The sequence below is a fragment of the Abramis brama genome (genome assembly GCF_963993115.1).
Source record: "Abramis brama genome assembly, chromosome: 1".
Classification (NCBI taxonomy): Eukaryota; Metazoa; Chordata; class Actinopteri; order Cypriniformes; family Leuciscidae; genus Abramis; species Abramis brama.
The window spans coordinates 32,725,148-32,740,716 of NC_139963.1; the positions used below are offsets into that span (position 1 = coordinate 32,725,148).

General features: G+C 37.1%; 1 protein-coding gene across 4 annotated transcripts in view; it reads right to left on the minus strand.

The window, feature by feature from the left end:
- thraa (thyroid hormone receptor alpha a) overlaps positions 1–15,569 on the minus strand; it is a 35,250-nt gene that overhangs the window by 11,851 nt on the left and 7,830 nt on the right. For 2 of the 4 annotated variants that reach the window (XM_084125151.1, XM_084125149.1), the window contains exon 2: positions 4,833–5,046. In XM_084125151.1, the coding sequence (XP_083981277.1) occupies positions 4,833–4,882 (50 nt within the window). In that variant the 5' untranslated portion in view covers positions 4,883–5,046. Of the gene's footprint in view, positions 1–2,079; positions 2,223–4,832; positions 5,047–15,569 lie in introns of those variants that run through there. The other 2 variants (XM_084125150.1, XM_084125152.1) reach the window with 2 other exon arrangements.

Consider the following 15,569-nt stretch of genomic DNA (forward strand, 5'->3'; position numbering starts at 1 on the left):
TTAAAATCTAAATGTAAAAAAGCCTCCTATATACACAACAGCTGAAAAGTTTGAAGTCTGTATGATTTTTAATATTTTTGAAAGCCCACATTTAAGGTTAGATTTATGTGATCAAAAATGTGTAATATTATAAAATGTAATAAAATAAAAAAAGTAATATTGTGAAATATCTAAAAATATTTTCTAATTGAATATATATATTGAATATTTTATAACGTAATTTATTCCTGTGATGCAAAGCTGAATTTTCAGCATGGTTATTCCAGTCTTCACTTGAACGAGTGTAATTTGTATTCCCTTATTATTTCCAGTATGGAAATTTATTTACAGTATGTATTAAGGTCTAACGGTAAAACTGATACTATATAGCGTCATCAAACAGAATAATTACCAAACACTCCACTTGTTTAGACAAACAGGCAGTCAAGGCTGTGACAATTATAGGAAAATCCAGCAGTTATACTACATAGGCCCCTGTTGTATGAATAATTCTAATATTTATATTAGTTGTATGCCTGAGATTTAAATGAAAACCACAAAAACATGCAATTTGGTTAAATATTTTTTCAAAATATCTGCTTCTCTTACCTCCCAAAAAATGGTTTAGTCCGATCTAAAGTATTTATTAATTATTCAGTCAGTGACAAACATCAGATGGACCCAATAAAATTGTAAGTCCCACCCCAGCTTGTGAACAGAACCAATCAGAGTTGAGGCGGCAGTGCCTGAAGTTAACGATGAACTTGGTGGTAGAGTAGGAGACTGACTGACTGACTGACAAAATGTCGGGGAAAAGAAAACATAAGTCAGGGTACCAGAAACGCCATGAACAGAAGGAGAGGGAGGCCAGGAGAGTTGCTGTATCTCAGTCAATCAAGACGTTCTTAAAGACAGGTTGTATTACGGCCCTGATGCTAACTCAGACAGGACAACGTGTTTTAAAAAAAAAATTAAACACTTCGCCTTTAAAGGGATAGTTCACCTAAAAAATGTAATTAGGTCATAATTTACTCACCCTCATGTCAATCCAAACCTGTATGACTTTCTTTCTTCTGTGGAACGTAAAGTAAGTCATTTTGAGAAATGTGTCTCTTTTTTTGTCAATAGGCTACAGTGGAAGTCAATGGGGACCAAAACAGTTTGGTTACAAACATTCTTCAAAATATCTTCTTTTATATTCAATGGACAAAAATAATTCAGGGTTGGAACAACAAGAGGGTGAGTAAAAGATGACTAACTTTTTTTCATTTTTGGCTGTAGTTAAAACTATCACTTTAACTAAGTGTGAAAAATAAATACATGTGGTGACCATGCGGTGGCACTGTTTTAAAATAATTTCACACTGCATTAAAAACCCCAGCTGACCGCCTTAATTTGTCTGTCAACATTGTTGCATCACCTTGTAAAACTGAAAGAACAGCATTAGATCAAACCACAAACCCGTTTCAAGTGTTAAATTCATGTGACTACCCCCCAAAGAAAACATAAGCAGCACTTTCACGCAAGTACCTCAGTTGGTAGTGAATAACAACAAATGTCTCTGTCTACATGTGGAGGTTATGAACTCCCTAGCAGGATACAGCAAATGAACCTGACACACCTCCATGAACCAGTGCACAGTCCAGTTCACGCAAGGCAATGCTTGTGTGTATGGAGCTGAACACATCAACATCGATAGTATCCATATCAGTATCACTCAACATAATAATTATGAAGATACAATAGAGTGTTACATTATTCATATACTGCATGAAGATAAGATAATGTTACATAACCAATGACCAAAACATGACAGTCTACTGAACTCAAAACCAACAACATGACTGCAAACGTAGCAAATAACTGAAACGAATGGGAAAACTTACTATCAAATGCAATATATTCAAACATCATCAGATATGTGGGATTTGAGTTTCATTAAACACACACACACACACACAAAATCTTTTTTAAAGCAATCTTTTCCCTCTACCCTCTCGGACAGAACAGTATTAACTGACAATCTGCCCGTACATCAACAGACACAACTGAACAAACAGAAGGAATGGGATGGATGGAGAAAGACATTTATATTCTAACCTGTTGACATAATAGGGCTGTAAAATGTGCATGATTGCAGTCTCCCTCCTCTTGCCAAGCTGTCAGCAATCTATCTGCAGTAACAGGGACTCTGAGCTGGTAGGATGACACTTCTCTCACCAACCCCAACCCACCCCTCTCTCCCTCCACACACACACGCGCACAAACACACACTCCTCCTCCTGCCACAGCTCCTGTGCATCAGCCCTGTGAGCCCCACCCCTCCTCCATCACTAACCCTCAGCTCTCATCTTCCTCTTAACTCTCTCACTGTTTCTGTCCGACAAAATCATACACAATGAAGCAAATGACCCTCTGTCTTTAGCTAAATAATGAGTGGTGCAGTCAGTGCTGTTATTTGCACATACTACAAAAACCGAATACTAATATTCAGCTTTAGAGTTTCTAGCATATTTATACATTCATGCATAAATCATCAACAGAACTATGTTAGAGCCGGACACACAGTGTTGTACACATCTTCAGTGTATCAATTCATATCTAATATTTTGCATTATTCTGAAAAAATATTTGTCCTTAATAATTTTTATAATAATAATACAAATTATTAGTTACTAAATAAAAGTTTTTTATTATTATCATACATTTTAATTATTTTTTATAATAATAACAATAATAATTATGCTAATTATTTTCATTTATTGCATTTATTACAATATTAGTTATTATTATTGTTGTATCAGAATAACAATTTCAGTTACATTTTTTATTCATATGAATATGAGAATAATGTTTTTTGTATCTATGTAAATAGACAGTGGAAATCTGGGATATAAAATATTTGTAAAAATGTAAAAAAATAAATAATAATTATTATTTTGAACATTTTAAATCACTGCAATTTAAGACTTTAAAGCATATTTACACACATCCAAAAAAATAAAATAATAATAATTATATATATATATATATATATATATATATATATATATACACAAAGAAGTGTAGCATGTCTGTTAACAGTATATATATACACTTTTTGGTTGCGAACAAGTTAAAAATGAGAGTTTCTATCTTGTGGCTAAAGCTACACGTGAGCCGATGACACATCAAAACAAAGTCCACGGGTGGACATCAGCGTTCCAATTCCTCCTTTAATTCCTGCACATGCTTTAAAGCAGAGAGGAGCTGAGAGACGAACGTACACGCTCGGAGTGAATAAGCCTTTAAATGCTCACTCACGCATGCTTTCTGCTAATCAAATTATAGAGGCGTAATTAAATGGCGGGTCGAGGCGAGGCAGGCACAGGACAAATCTGCCTTTCAGGGAACCATCTGAAAGTTCTCTAGCTGCATAATAATCCCACAACTGACCCACAGGGCCATAAAACTGTGTGTGTGCGGTTTTGTGCATGCAGTAACTGAAAGTCTGGGGGGAGGGCAAGACCATGAGGCAGCACATGTGAGAGACACGTGCTTGAACGCTTCAAATGCACACACACACACATACACACGTACTGGTCACAGACAATCCACCGACTGTCGTAATGATTCAGTGTCCTGAATTGTCTCTTGCAGGACAGTGGCCCCATCTGCCTTTGGTACCTCTCTCTCTTCTGCTCTCTAATCTCTCTCTCTATTTGTCTTATTCCTCAACAAATCGTATCATCTAATTTTAAAACACTTCACACATCTGGACGAATCATCAGGCACTCTGGATTACAATCACATTCGGTTAGGTTAATTCTTACTGCTTCCTGTGTAATGACTCCTTATATGCGTAATTAATGCTGCTGTTTGAATTTATTATATACTTGAGTCTGATTGTTCAGTCAAAGCATTGAGCAGTCAGATATATAAATATAATGATGCTACACTCTATTATTGACCATTGTACCTGGCAGCCAATCTAGTTTTATGTCTCTCTTATCACTCTGCGGCCTCTTTCATCTCACATAATAAAATAATTTCAAGTCAAATCAATACTTCATTTCCATTTATGTGGTAAGGTGTAAGTGTAACAGTTAGAGAAACCCTTTCTATTTTGAATTATTCTAATTGAGTATTTGATACTAACTGCCAATTTGATTTAAAAAAAACTCTCAAAATGTATTATAGAAAATATTATAATTATTATTCATTTAGAATTTTATCATATATTATTATTATTATTTAATATCATTGTTATTATTATTATTCATGTATAAGCATTACAATTTGAGCGAAAAGTTTTATTACATGAATTTGAGAACGTAAAAAGTAGAAAAAATATGCTGGATTTTGTACAACCAACAGTCAATATTATTTCATAATATACTCAGGGTTTATCAAAAGAAAAATGTAAAACATTAATATTATAAATATTCAGATTTTTTTTTTTTTTTTAATGAAGCACATTTTTTCCCCTAGGAACTAACATTTCTGTTAATCAATCAGGCAGACACAGTTATTGGTAATCTCAAACTGGACAAATATCAGCCGATAAGTAAATCAGGGGTAGTTCAGCCAAAAATGAAAATTCTGTCATCATTTACTCACCCTCACGGTGTCCCAAACCTGTATGAATTTCTTTCTTCTGTGGAACATAAAATAAGATATTCTGAAGAATGTTCTTGACCAAACAGTTTTGTGACATTGAGATATTTTTTTTTATGTTCCACAGAAGAAAGAAAGTTATTCCGATTTGGAATGACAGAATGAATAATTGATGACAGAATTTTTGGCGGAACTATCCCTGTAAGAGCTAACATGTTTTATAAATGGTAAACACACACACACACACGATAACTCACCGTGTCTCATCTCCCTCTGGCAGGTTAAGCTCCTGCTCTTTTTGTTCCATTCACCTTGATTCCATCCAGCATCCAATCACACGAGACTGAGGCGGACCCGACCCTCGCCGCTTCGCTCAGCATACGCAGGGTCAGTATCAGTCAACTGCTATAAGATAGGTCATGATGACATAGCCCGAGCGTATTTCCTGCTCTGAATCAAATGCGTCTATACCTGTTTAAGAGAAAAATATAATTCATCTTAAATAATGTAATAAACAGTTTGAGCATAAAGAAACCGTGAATTTCTCGAATCAAATCATCTTCACATGACACCTCTTCACTGCTCCTGTCCTCTAGAGGCTGCACCATACTTCATTTGTAAAGCAGCTGTGGCTCAGCTTCAACACACGGTGGTGCACATGCGCATGAGATCATCATGTCTGACCTCTCACCCCCAGAGCTCAGGCCAAGCTGCTCTCATTAGAGGGAAAAGGCCAAATGATAAATGCATATCCCTCACGCCTGTGTGTTATTTTTCCATTCCTCCTCTGAAGCTGATATGGCTTCATTGTGCAAGGTCAATAACTCTGCCATTTCCAAGGCAACCACTCGGTCTAATTATAGGAAAGCTGAACTGGGTTATTCCATAATGGCTGACCTCGGTATTTAATATTTTAGCAGTTCATTCCATCTCGGGATTAATTAAAAAGATTTTAGAGAATTAGTTTGTGAAGGATGTCACACTTTTTTCTGTCTCTCTCTCATTGCTCTGACATGCATTATTACCTGCATCATGTCACACCTTTAAGAGCCATTAAAGCTCCTTGAATGTGAATCAGTGTGATGTATGATGTCATAACTCACATAGTACCCTAAACAAGATCAGACATGAGACGCCCACTGAACACACAACTTTTATTTGATAGATTCTAGCTTCTGATTGGTCAATATAAGGGCCCAACTAAAATCTACAATAGAATAACTAAATATATTTAGCCGATATTTTTTCAGAAAGCAATTGTTGGACCCGGTACAGAACATACAAAAAAGTTGTATCAAATATAAAATCCTGTCACAGTGTCTGGTTTGTGTTTCCCCGGGTGTCCACTAGAGGTCTCTCTCCCTTACTGTCACATTCATTCTGGAACTGCATTTCCCACAATCCTTTGTCTGTTCTCATCACTCATCATTGCACGCAGCTGTTTCCCATTACATTGTTTAGTTTCTGTGTATAAATACCCTGTCTGTTTTAGTCCTTGTCACGGAGTCATTGTGGTATGTCACTTACACTTCTTGAAGTCTGTTTCCTGGTTTGAGTTTGTTTTGTTCCTTGTTTGTTTATTTTGTTATTGGACTGCTAACATGGATTTTGACCCCTGCATGGATGACGACGAATTGGATTGCCCTACAAATAAAAGTGTTGTATTTGGATCCACCTGTTTCTCTCCCTTTCCTTGGTGTGTGGATCGTGACAAATCCGAAAAATCGATGACGTATACGTGCTGTAATAAATCCAACAGAAAGGAATCTCTGAACTGCGGCCCAAACAAACATCTCACGTTACAGATCAAGATCATTTATAAAGGTTTTTTATAATCGCGATGCCGGCTAAACATGGTGTTGTCTGCGATGGCATCGTCTGTCGGCTCAACCCTAGTCCGGACCAAAATAAACGTAGGCTATATGTTTAGTACAGGTTTGAGATCTGATGGAGGAATTTGACCATCAGTAATTCTCATAGAGAGAGAGCTTTCTTTGCTGCAGTATCTGCCTGTTATTCTGTTTGATGCTAAACAAATAATTTAACTGATTTTATTCAACAATCTACTGTAGTTCCATTTTTCTAATTCAATAGTTCTGGTCAATAGCTTCTATTGTCAGTCTAATGGAACAATTTGATTGTGTGTGTGTTTACACAGGCATTGCAGCAGCCTTGGCCAAAGACACATACATAACCTCCCCTCAGGAAATCTGTTCTTTAAATCTGATTGTTGCAACCATAGAGCTTTGAACATCTGCAGAACAATCAGAAACAACTCAAATAAAACTGTATCAGTGATTCAGATGACCACGATTTACTAATTTATCAGCTAAATGGCCATTTGTAAAATCAGAAACAATTTAAGTAGAAAACAGCTTTGCTTTCTGAACTTATTCAAGTACAGACAGAGGACATATATTTGTATACAGCTCATGCACACAGTCCATATGGCTAAAACACATTTTGGCAGAAGAGGACTCATGGGATGCCAAGAAAATGACTAGATTTGCAAAATAAAATTGACCTCTCTCATTCCCTTCCAGGTGAAGTGGACCGCTAGCTCTGCTTTCCATCTCTCATTTATTTTCAATGGGGAAAAAAAACTAGCAGAAACAGGAACACAGCAACGTATGTTTAGAATTAAATAACAGAAACCCAAACAAGTGCCTTGAGTGCTGAGTCTGTTTCTTTCAATATAATATTGTGGGTAATGTATTAGTCAGGAAATGCGTGTCTGGGCAGATTGTCTAGCTACAGCAGTTGAAAAGCTAAAACCATGTCAGCGAAGTGGCAGATTTGTCAGATAGAATTTAAGAGGATGGCTGTTTTGAAGAACTTAACCATAAAAAGCCAATTCAAAAATACCGAAAGTGTGATGGATGTCCTATGTAGAAGCTTGTGCATTTTAGGAAGAAAAGCAGAAAAAGTGACAGTTGTAAACACCATTTTGGTGGATTGGTTCAGTTTCCTATCTGGATTGAACTAAATCATCTGAGATACCTACAAAAATTGTTGATAGAATGAAGAAATTGGTTCTAAATAAAACCATAATTTGGTTATTTACAAAAGCAGACAAAATGAGATCAAACTGGATCAGATATTCTTTGAGACACTCCTGGACTGCTCAACTGAAGTCACTTCAAGAAAATGGCAGTGGGAATTCCCCAAATCTGAGCCATGTATTGTGCCATGTAACCACCAAAATCTTCAGTTATGGGATATTGCAATAAACAAACACGGCATGTTATGGTAGACAATGGCAAGATCCAATCTTTGAACCTGATCTGCTGAAAATCAGAAAGTCATTAGCTTTTACTTATACCAGGAGATGAAGCATAAACATGATGACAGCCATATATGTTCAGCATTGCAGTCTTACATGTAAAACTAAGGCACTTATATTAAGTTGCATTAGATATGAGCATTTCCTAAGTGCTTCAAATCTAAATGTAATTGGCCACAGTGTTTAAGCGATATTTTTGTGCGTGTTCTGTAATGGTCAAATTGATGTTATTTAAAGAAAAAAAGAAAACCAACTGAACTGAATCAGTATTCTTCTGTCTGTAAAAAAAAAAAAAGATGTACAAATTATTTAAATGGTATCTAAAAGATGTAAGTGTCATCTGGATCCAATAAAATGGTTTTTTTTGGTTTTTTAATATGAATGCCTCTAAAAAGCCTTACAGAGGAAGTTAAACAGCCTTCACAAGGTCTTCTTAAAACATCAAATAATCTACTGCTTGTTACTTAAGTAACTGTCCTCCTATTCGGCCCTCAACAACAAGTGAAGAACTGATTATTGATGTTGCAGAATAATTATGTCATTTACTGACAGCTGAGGTCAAGAGGGTTGAAAGCAAATGAATCAAATGTGTGCTCCGTCCCCTCCATGTGCTCCTGTTTATTGTGCTGTCGATAGCAATTGTGTCTCTCCACAGTGACTGTGAGCACTGCAACACTTGCATGAGTCAGAGCAGCATGTAACATTCACAAGAAGGCAATGTGATAAGCAGGATGAAGAATTAGATTTATCCCTGACATTGTGATTAACTGACTTGCTAGCGCAAAGCCGAGCTGACAAGCGGTGACTGAATGAGACACTGACAACTGCATGCATTCACTGTGAAATGCCTCATGGCCTTCAGTCACACCATATAAGAAGGCCTGGTGGGACCTTTTGCACGCTTTAAGCAAATGGTGAAAATGAAAACAACTTACAGTATAATTCAGGGGTGTCCAATCCTGCTCCTGGACGGTCACTGTCCTGCAGGGTTCAGCTCCAACTCTAATTAAACACACCTGAAGCAGCTGAACAAGTTCTTACCAGGCATACTAGAAACTTCCAGACAGGTGTGTTGAGGCAAGTTGGGGCTAAACTCTGCAGGACAGAGGCCCTCCAGAAGCAGGATTGGACACCCCTGGTATAATCATTACAACTGATGAACCTATAAGAAATTAGTTGATGTCAAATAATAAAGTAAAAAGGCCTACCCATATCTGTGACATCTTATACCTGCTCCAGACTGTGCGATTTCGGCAATCCGTGGATCTAATAAACTTGGGCAAGGCATGTATGTAGACTGTACGATGATGACACCAATTGAATCGTAGGCTATGACGCAAGTTATGGAAGAATAAAACGTCATCAGCATGCGCTACTGGTAAACAAATAGAGCAAGATGAATCACACTTTGGGAATTGTGGTTTTTATCTGAAAAACACAGGAGGAAGCGAAAGAGGAGAATATGGATGCAGTCATGGCTTGGGAAAAGAGGCCAACTTGGCATGCCAATTTTACAAATGGAGCTTGAGGTAAGAATTGTTTTAAGTTATAAGCGCCATGTCGCGTTGATCATTTCATATTGCATTTTTAAGAAGAGAGCCTGTCAGTGGACTGTTCTCTGCATTTCCAAGAGATTGCACCTCTTCTGCCTATATTATTATAAACGATATTATTATATTGCATATTATTGTACTATTCACTACTCATTTTATTATTTTTCTTTTAATTACTATATTATTTTACAATTTATGCTATATATACTATTTGCTGTTTTATTTATTAAACTCATCCTCAATTGTGTTTTTAGGCTATTAATAATAATAATAAATAATTATAATATGCTATAGAATAAAACTTCCATATACTTTATATTAAACTATTACATCTGATCTTATATTACACTTATATTTCATAAATTGAAATTGTACTGTAGTTGTACTATAAATGTTATAAATATACACTTTTTTAGACCCCAATAAAACATTTTTATAAGTTGCCAGACACAATTAAATATAATGCCCATTTAAAATAATTTGACTATAATATACCATTTCTATAAAGATAATTTATTTTTGTGGTATTAATGTTTTAACAAACATTTGTGTTAAACTGCAAGCATAATGTTAGGAGGCAACCCATACAGAAATATATTAGAAAAATGAAAAGGGCCTTAAGGTAAATGCTTTAGATAAATAAGGTTTTGAGCTGCAAATTATCTTCACATTCATTTGAAATTGTCCAGTGACATCTTATGATGTGATTCAAAAGAAAAAGCAAAAGGCACAAGAGAAAATGCTAAAATGATGGTGTAGAAGACAGAAAAAGCAATTTTCAAACATTAAATTATATTACATTTGGGATGTGTCCACAATTATTAAAGAAAAATAAACTAAATCTATGCTTGACAAGCCTGAGTTTTCACAATTCCTACTTACAATTAATTATTTTCAAGTTCTAACTAAAGAGAGATTCTGAGTAATTGGAGACATAATCTTTTTCGTGCTCTACGCAGATCATAAACTGCTGAAATCGGTTGAGAAATGTAAACTTTATTGCACTTTTTGCAAAGTTTGCTAATTTTACTGATTTGACTGTATTTTTATCAAATAAATACAGCCTTGGTGAGCATAAGACACTGCTTCCAAAAACATTTTAAAGGAACATGCTGACTTTTTGGGTAAGTCCATACATACCCTTCTCATCTCCGTGCGTGCCGTAACTCTGTCTGACGCACCCACCGCTAGCCTAGCTTAGCACAGAGACTGGAGGTTAACGGCTCCAGCTAGCATACTGCTCCCAATACGTGACAAAATAACGCCAACATTTTCCTATTTACATGTTGTGATTTGTAAAGTCACAGCGTGTACAAATAACAAGGTCACATGAGACACAGCCATCTTCTAACCGTATACATACTGGGAACTATATTCTCAGAAGGCGAAGCACTGCTACTTCTGCGGAGTGATTTGCTCACAGCACCTGAGAAACCCCGTGGTGAGGAGCAGAGAGTTCGCTCAGAGTTTGAGTAAATCACTCCGTAGAAGTAGCAGTGCTTTGCCTTCTGAGAATATAAAACAAATTTGGAATAGGGTTAACCTCTAACATACAGCATTGCATAGTCTTATTTTCCATCGGGTTATGGGGTTACGTAGGAAAATGCACAGAGCTGCATTAAGTGTCCGAGTTGGATCATGTTAAGTTCAAATAAATATTGTAGAAGCCTCTCACATGTTTTCACAATATAAAGGAACATGTCCTTACCTTACCTTGATCTTAGTGCCTACTAACCCTAAAGTAAATCTGCCATTGAGTTTCTGTTTGCTAAGGATGCAAAGGACAAATCAGATTGTTGGCAGTAATGCAACACAAATCCAATGTTTGAATTTGCGCTTACAACAGCCCCTGATCCCCTTTGAGTCCACAAAACACAGGCATTAGGTCCATGGGGTCCATGGCACCAGCCGGCTAAGCATTAGGTGTTAGATTGGGTTTAGCAGGGCTGTCAGTCCTGGGCAAGAAATGGATAGCATGGGGAGGAAAAAACATAGGGAAACATATAAACATAATCCACTGTACGGTTTCATGCTCAAAACATTAGAGATCAATATATAGATGGGCAGGAGTTAGATTTAGGCAATGTCCCAACAGTTTCTGAGAGATACTGTAAACATGTGGTCAGGCAAAAATAAACAACAAACCCTGGGTTACACAGTAAACATCAGATTCACAGCCAACATGTTCCTTCACCTATTATATACTGTAGCGCTCCAACAAACCCCCCAGAAACACAAGCAGATTATTCTTAATGAAAAGTAACTAACTATGCTGAGGCCCTTTAAAAGTGCAATATAATTTCCCCAAAACTATTTTTGAAATAATGATTCTTGATTTTGGTGGCAATAAGCTTGAGCAGATCAATTTACACAAAATACTATAAACAAACTATAAAAACATAGGTGACAGAGTATTTAATAGAGAAATATTTTCTCATTTTACACCAAGAAATTAAAAGGTTTTGATAAATGCATGAGATGAAGACTCATTGTTGTGTTTTTTTTCTTTTTTTTTACTGGAGCCAGTCACCTCAAGGAGCAAACCCATTGAGATCACATGACGAGCTGAACGCCATCACTTCTCTGTAATACTCAACATAAACCATCACTGCATGGATTAATAGCTATATATGGCAAAGCTTTATCAGTTTGATATGTACTGAATAATAAAGATCATTCCTTCTTAAATTCAAAAGTGCCATAATGTTCTTCATCTTTCATTTGAAAGTGGAGATAATCTTGGTGGTGAAAGTTCACATTAACTGGTTCATTTTGGTGTTTACAGAATTAAAGAGAAAGATACTGTACTCTAATAAAAATAAAATATCATAGCAGAGAACTTGATGCCACACAAACCAACACGGATACACAAGGGGACACACTGAGTTCACTTCACTTTAAGCAGCGTGGTAAACATCCAGGTGGGTTTTCAGTGTGTTTGTGACCCGTGTTATTTTTCAGACAAGTATAGTGCTACAAAGCTGTTTTTATATCATATTACACTCACCTAAAGGATTATTAGGACCACCATACTAATACTGTGTTTGACCCCCTTTTGCCTTCAGAACTGCCTTAATTCTACGTGGCATTGATTCAACAAGGTGCTGAAAGCATTCTTTAGAAATGTTGGCCCATATTGATAGGATAGCATCTTGCAGTTGATGGAGATTTGTGGGATGCACATCCAGGGCACGAAGCTCCCGTTCCACCACATCCCAAAGATGCTCTATTGGGTTGAGATCTGGTGACTGTGGGGGCAATTTTAGTACAGTGAACTCATTGTCATGTTCAAGAAACCAATTTGAAATGATTCGAGCTTTGTGACATGGTGCATTATCCTGCTGGAAGTAGCCATCAGAGGATGGGTACATGGTGGTCATAAAGGGATGGACATGGTCAGAAACAATGCTCAGGTAGGCCGTGGCATTTAAACGATGCCCAATTGGCACTAAGGGGCCTAAAGTGTGCCAAGAAAACATCCCCCACACCATTACACCACCACCACCAGCCTGCACAGTGGTAACAAGGCATGATGGATCCATGTTCTCATTCTGTTTACGCCAAATTCTGACTCTACAATCTGATTTCTCAACAGAAATCGAGACTCATCAGACCAGGCAACATTTTTCCAGTCTTCAACTGTCCAATTTTGGTGAGCTCGTGCAAATTGTAGCCTCTTTTTCCTATTTGTAGTGGAGATGAGTGGTACCCGGTGGGGTCTTCTGCTGTTGTAGCCCATCCGCCTCAAGGTTGTGCGTGTTGTGGCTTCACAAATGCTTTGCTGCATACCTCGGTTGTAACGAGTGGTTATTTCAGTCAAAGTTGCTCTTCTATCAGCTTGAATCAGTCGGCCCATTCTCCTCTGACCTCTAGCATCAACAAGGCATTTTCGCCCACAGGACTGCCGCATACTGGATGTTTTTCCCTTTTCACACCATTCTTTGTAAACCCTAGAAATGGTTGTGCGTGAAAATCCCAGTAACTGAGCAGATTGTGAAATACTCAGACCGGCCCATCTGGCACCAACAACCATGCCACGCTCAAAATTGCTTAAATCACCTTTCTTTCCCATTCTGACATTCAGTTTGGAGTTCAGGAGATTGTCTTGACCAGGACCACACCCCTAAATGCATTGAAGCAACTGCCATGTGATTGGTTTATTAGATAATTGCATTAATGAGAAATTGAACAGGTGTTCCTAATAATCCTTTAGGTGAGTGTATATTGTGTACACTGTTCTACAGCCGAGCAAACTGAGGTAACAATCAAACGTGTGCTCCTAAAATGTCCTCTCTCTCTCTCTCATTTGAAAGATCTGGAAAGTCTAATTCATTTTAGTGAATGGGTTCATTTGTAAAGTTCAAATAAATGAACCATTCGAAAATAAATTATTCCCCAATTCAAGCCTTATTTGAACTTAATTTTTAAATAATCGCAGCACTGTGAATGATGGATGCTCTCAAACTACTTAAATACTACACAGATTAGTGTACATATAGTAGCAGAAGTGGAATGGCTGTGAACTCAAACAACTGGAGATGAGTTACTCATAATAATGAATAAGTACTTCATGCGATTCTATACGTGTTTGTGTTTGCATTAATCACTATAAGGCTATAGTTTGTCTCCAAGGAGCTCAAGGTGTGGCACTATCATAAGCATAACAGCACATAGTTATGTTGCCAACTTAACAGACACATGTCACACTATAGCAGAAAGACAAACACATAGTTGTGAGGGACAACAGGGAGGTGAGGGCATGACAAACACATAAATCACCCTGCTGGAATATATATATACGCGATCTTCCTATTTCACATTTACATGCAGCCTCGCACACACTCACGCAGGATCAACAATCTGAATGAGGTGACTGAGGGGACAGAGGGAGGCCAGTGGAACACGATCTGCTTCGATCTTCTGGTTACAGTGCTTTCGCTGTAATGCATAATGGCTTTTTGGGGAGACGCAGGGGTCGCGGTCCGACCCTGGGGACATTTCCACTGCACCTGTGCCGCTCTTTACACAAGCTGCCATTCGCCATCATTGACACTTCATACACTCACGGCTCACAGCACGGCACGTGCATTCAACATAGCAAAGCATTCTGGGAAAGCCTTTCCGGGAAAAGAGGGGTTTGTGTTTTTGTGTCGACCGAATGCACACTGCACAAAGAAGCAGATATGAAGTATACAAGGAAAATTATGTCATCTGTTGGCAGTCTCACAGAACTGTCTGATACTGATATTTCAACGCCATCTGTGTGCAGTGAAATCAAGAAATATGATATTTTTTTCTACATCAGGCATATGCTCTGATCATGCCATCTGAGAGGGTTTTGTAGCCACAGAGGTCAGAGGACAAAAGAAAGAACAGAGTAGTCAAGAACAGTGATTTGAGCCCTCAGATGTGACTCGCAGCAAATTATCGATTTATCATGGTTGCCCATCAGTCAATAGCGAATGTTTGATATTAGTCACGCTTAATAATACATGGCTTGATAGTAATACATAAGTTTGATTTTATTTATGTTGTGATGTGGAGGAAGGATGGAAATGTTATTTCATTGACACAATTACAAAATCAAGTTTTACATTACAGTTCAAATGTTTGGGATTGGTAAGATTTTTTAAATGTTTCTGAAAAAGGTGAGCTCTTATGCTCACCAAGACTGCATTTATTTGTTCAAAAATATAGTAAAAACAGTAATATTGTCAAATAATATTACAATTTAAAATATTTGTTTGCTATTTGAATATATTTTAAAATGTCATTTATTCCTGTGATGCAAAGCTGAAGTTTCAGCAGCCCTTACTCCAGTCTTCAGTGTCACGTGATCCTTCAGAAATCATTCATTTGGTGCTTAATTTTATTTTAATTTTTTTGGAAACTGTCATAATTTTTTTCAGGGTTATTTAATGAGTAGAATTATCAAAAGAACAGCATTTATTTTAAATATAAATATTTTTGTAACATTAAAAATGTCTTACTGACCCCAAACTTTTGAATGGTAGTGTAATTCTCACTAAAAAGAGGTAATCAAGACAACCTCAACAACCTCAAACCCTGCAAAGGGTGTCCAAAAGGCCCAGTTCAGTGGGGTCAGTTTTGTTGCTATCATCCATCACACAGCCTGTTCACACTTCTTCCATCTGGAA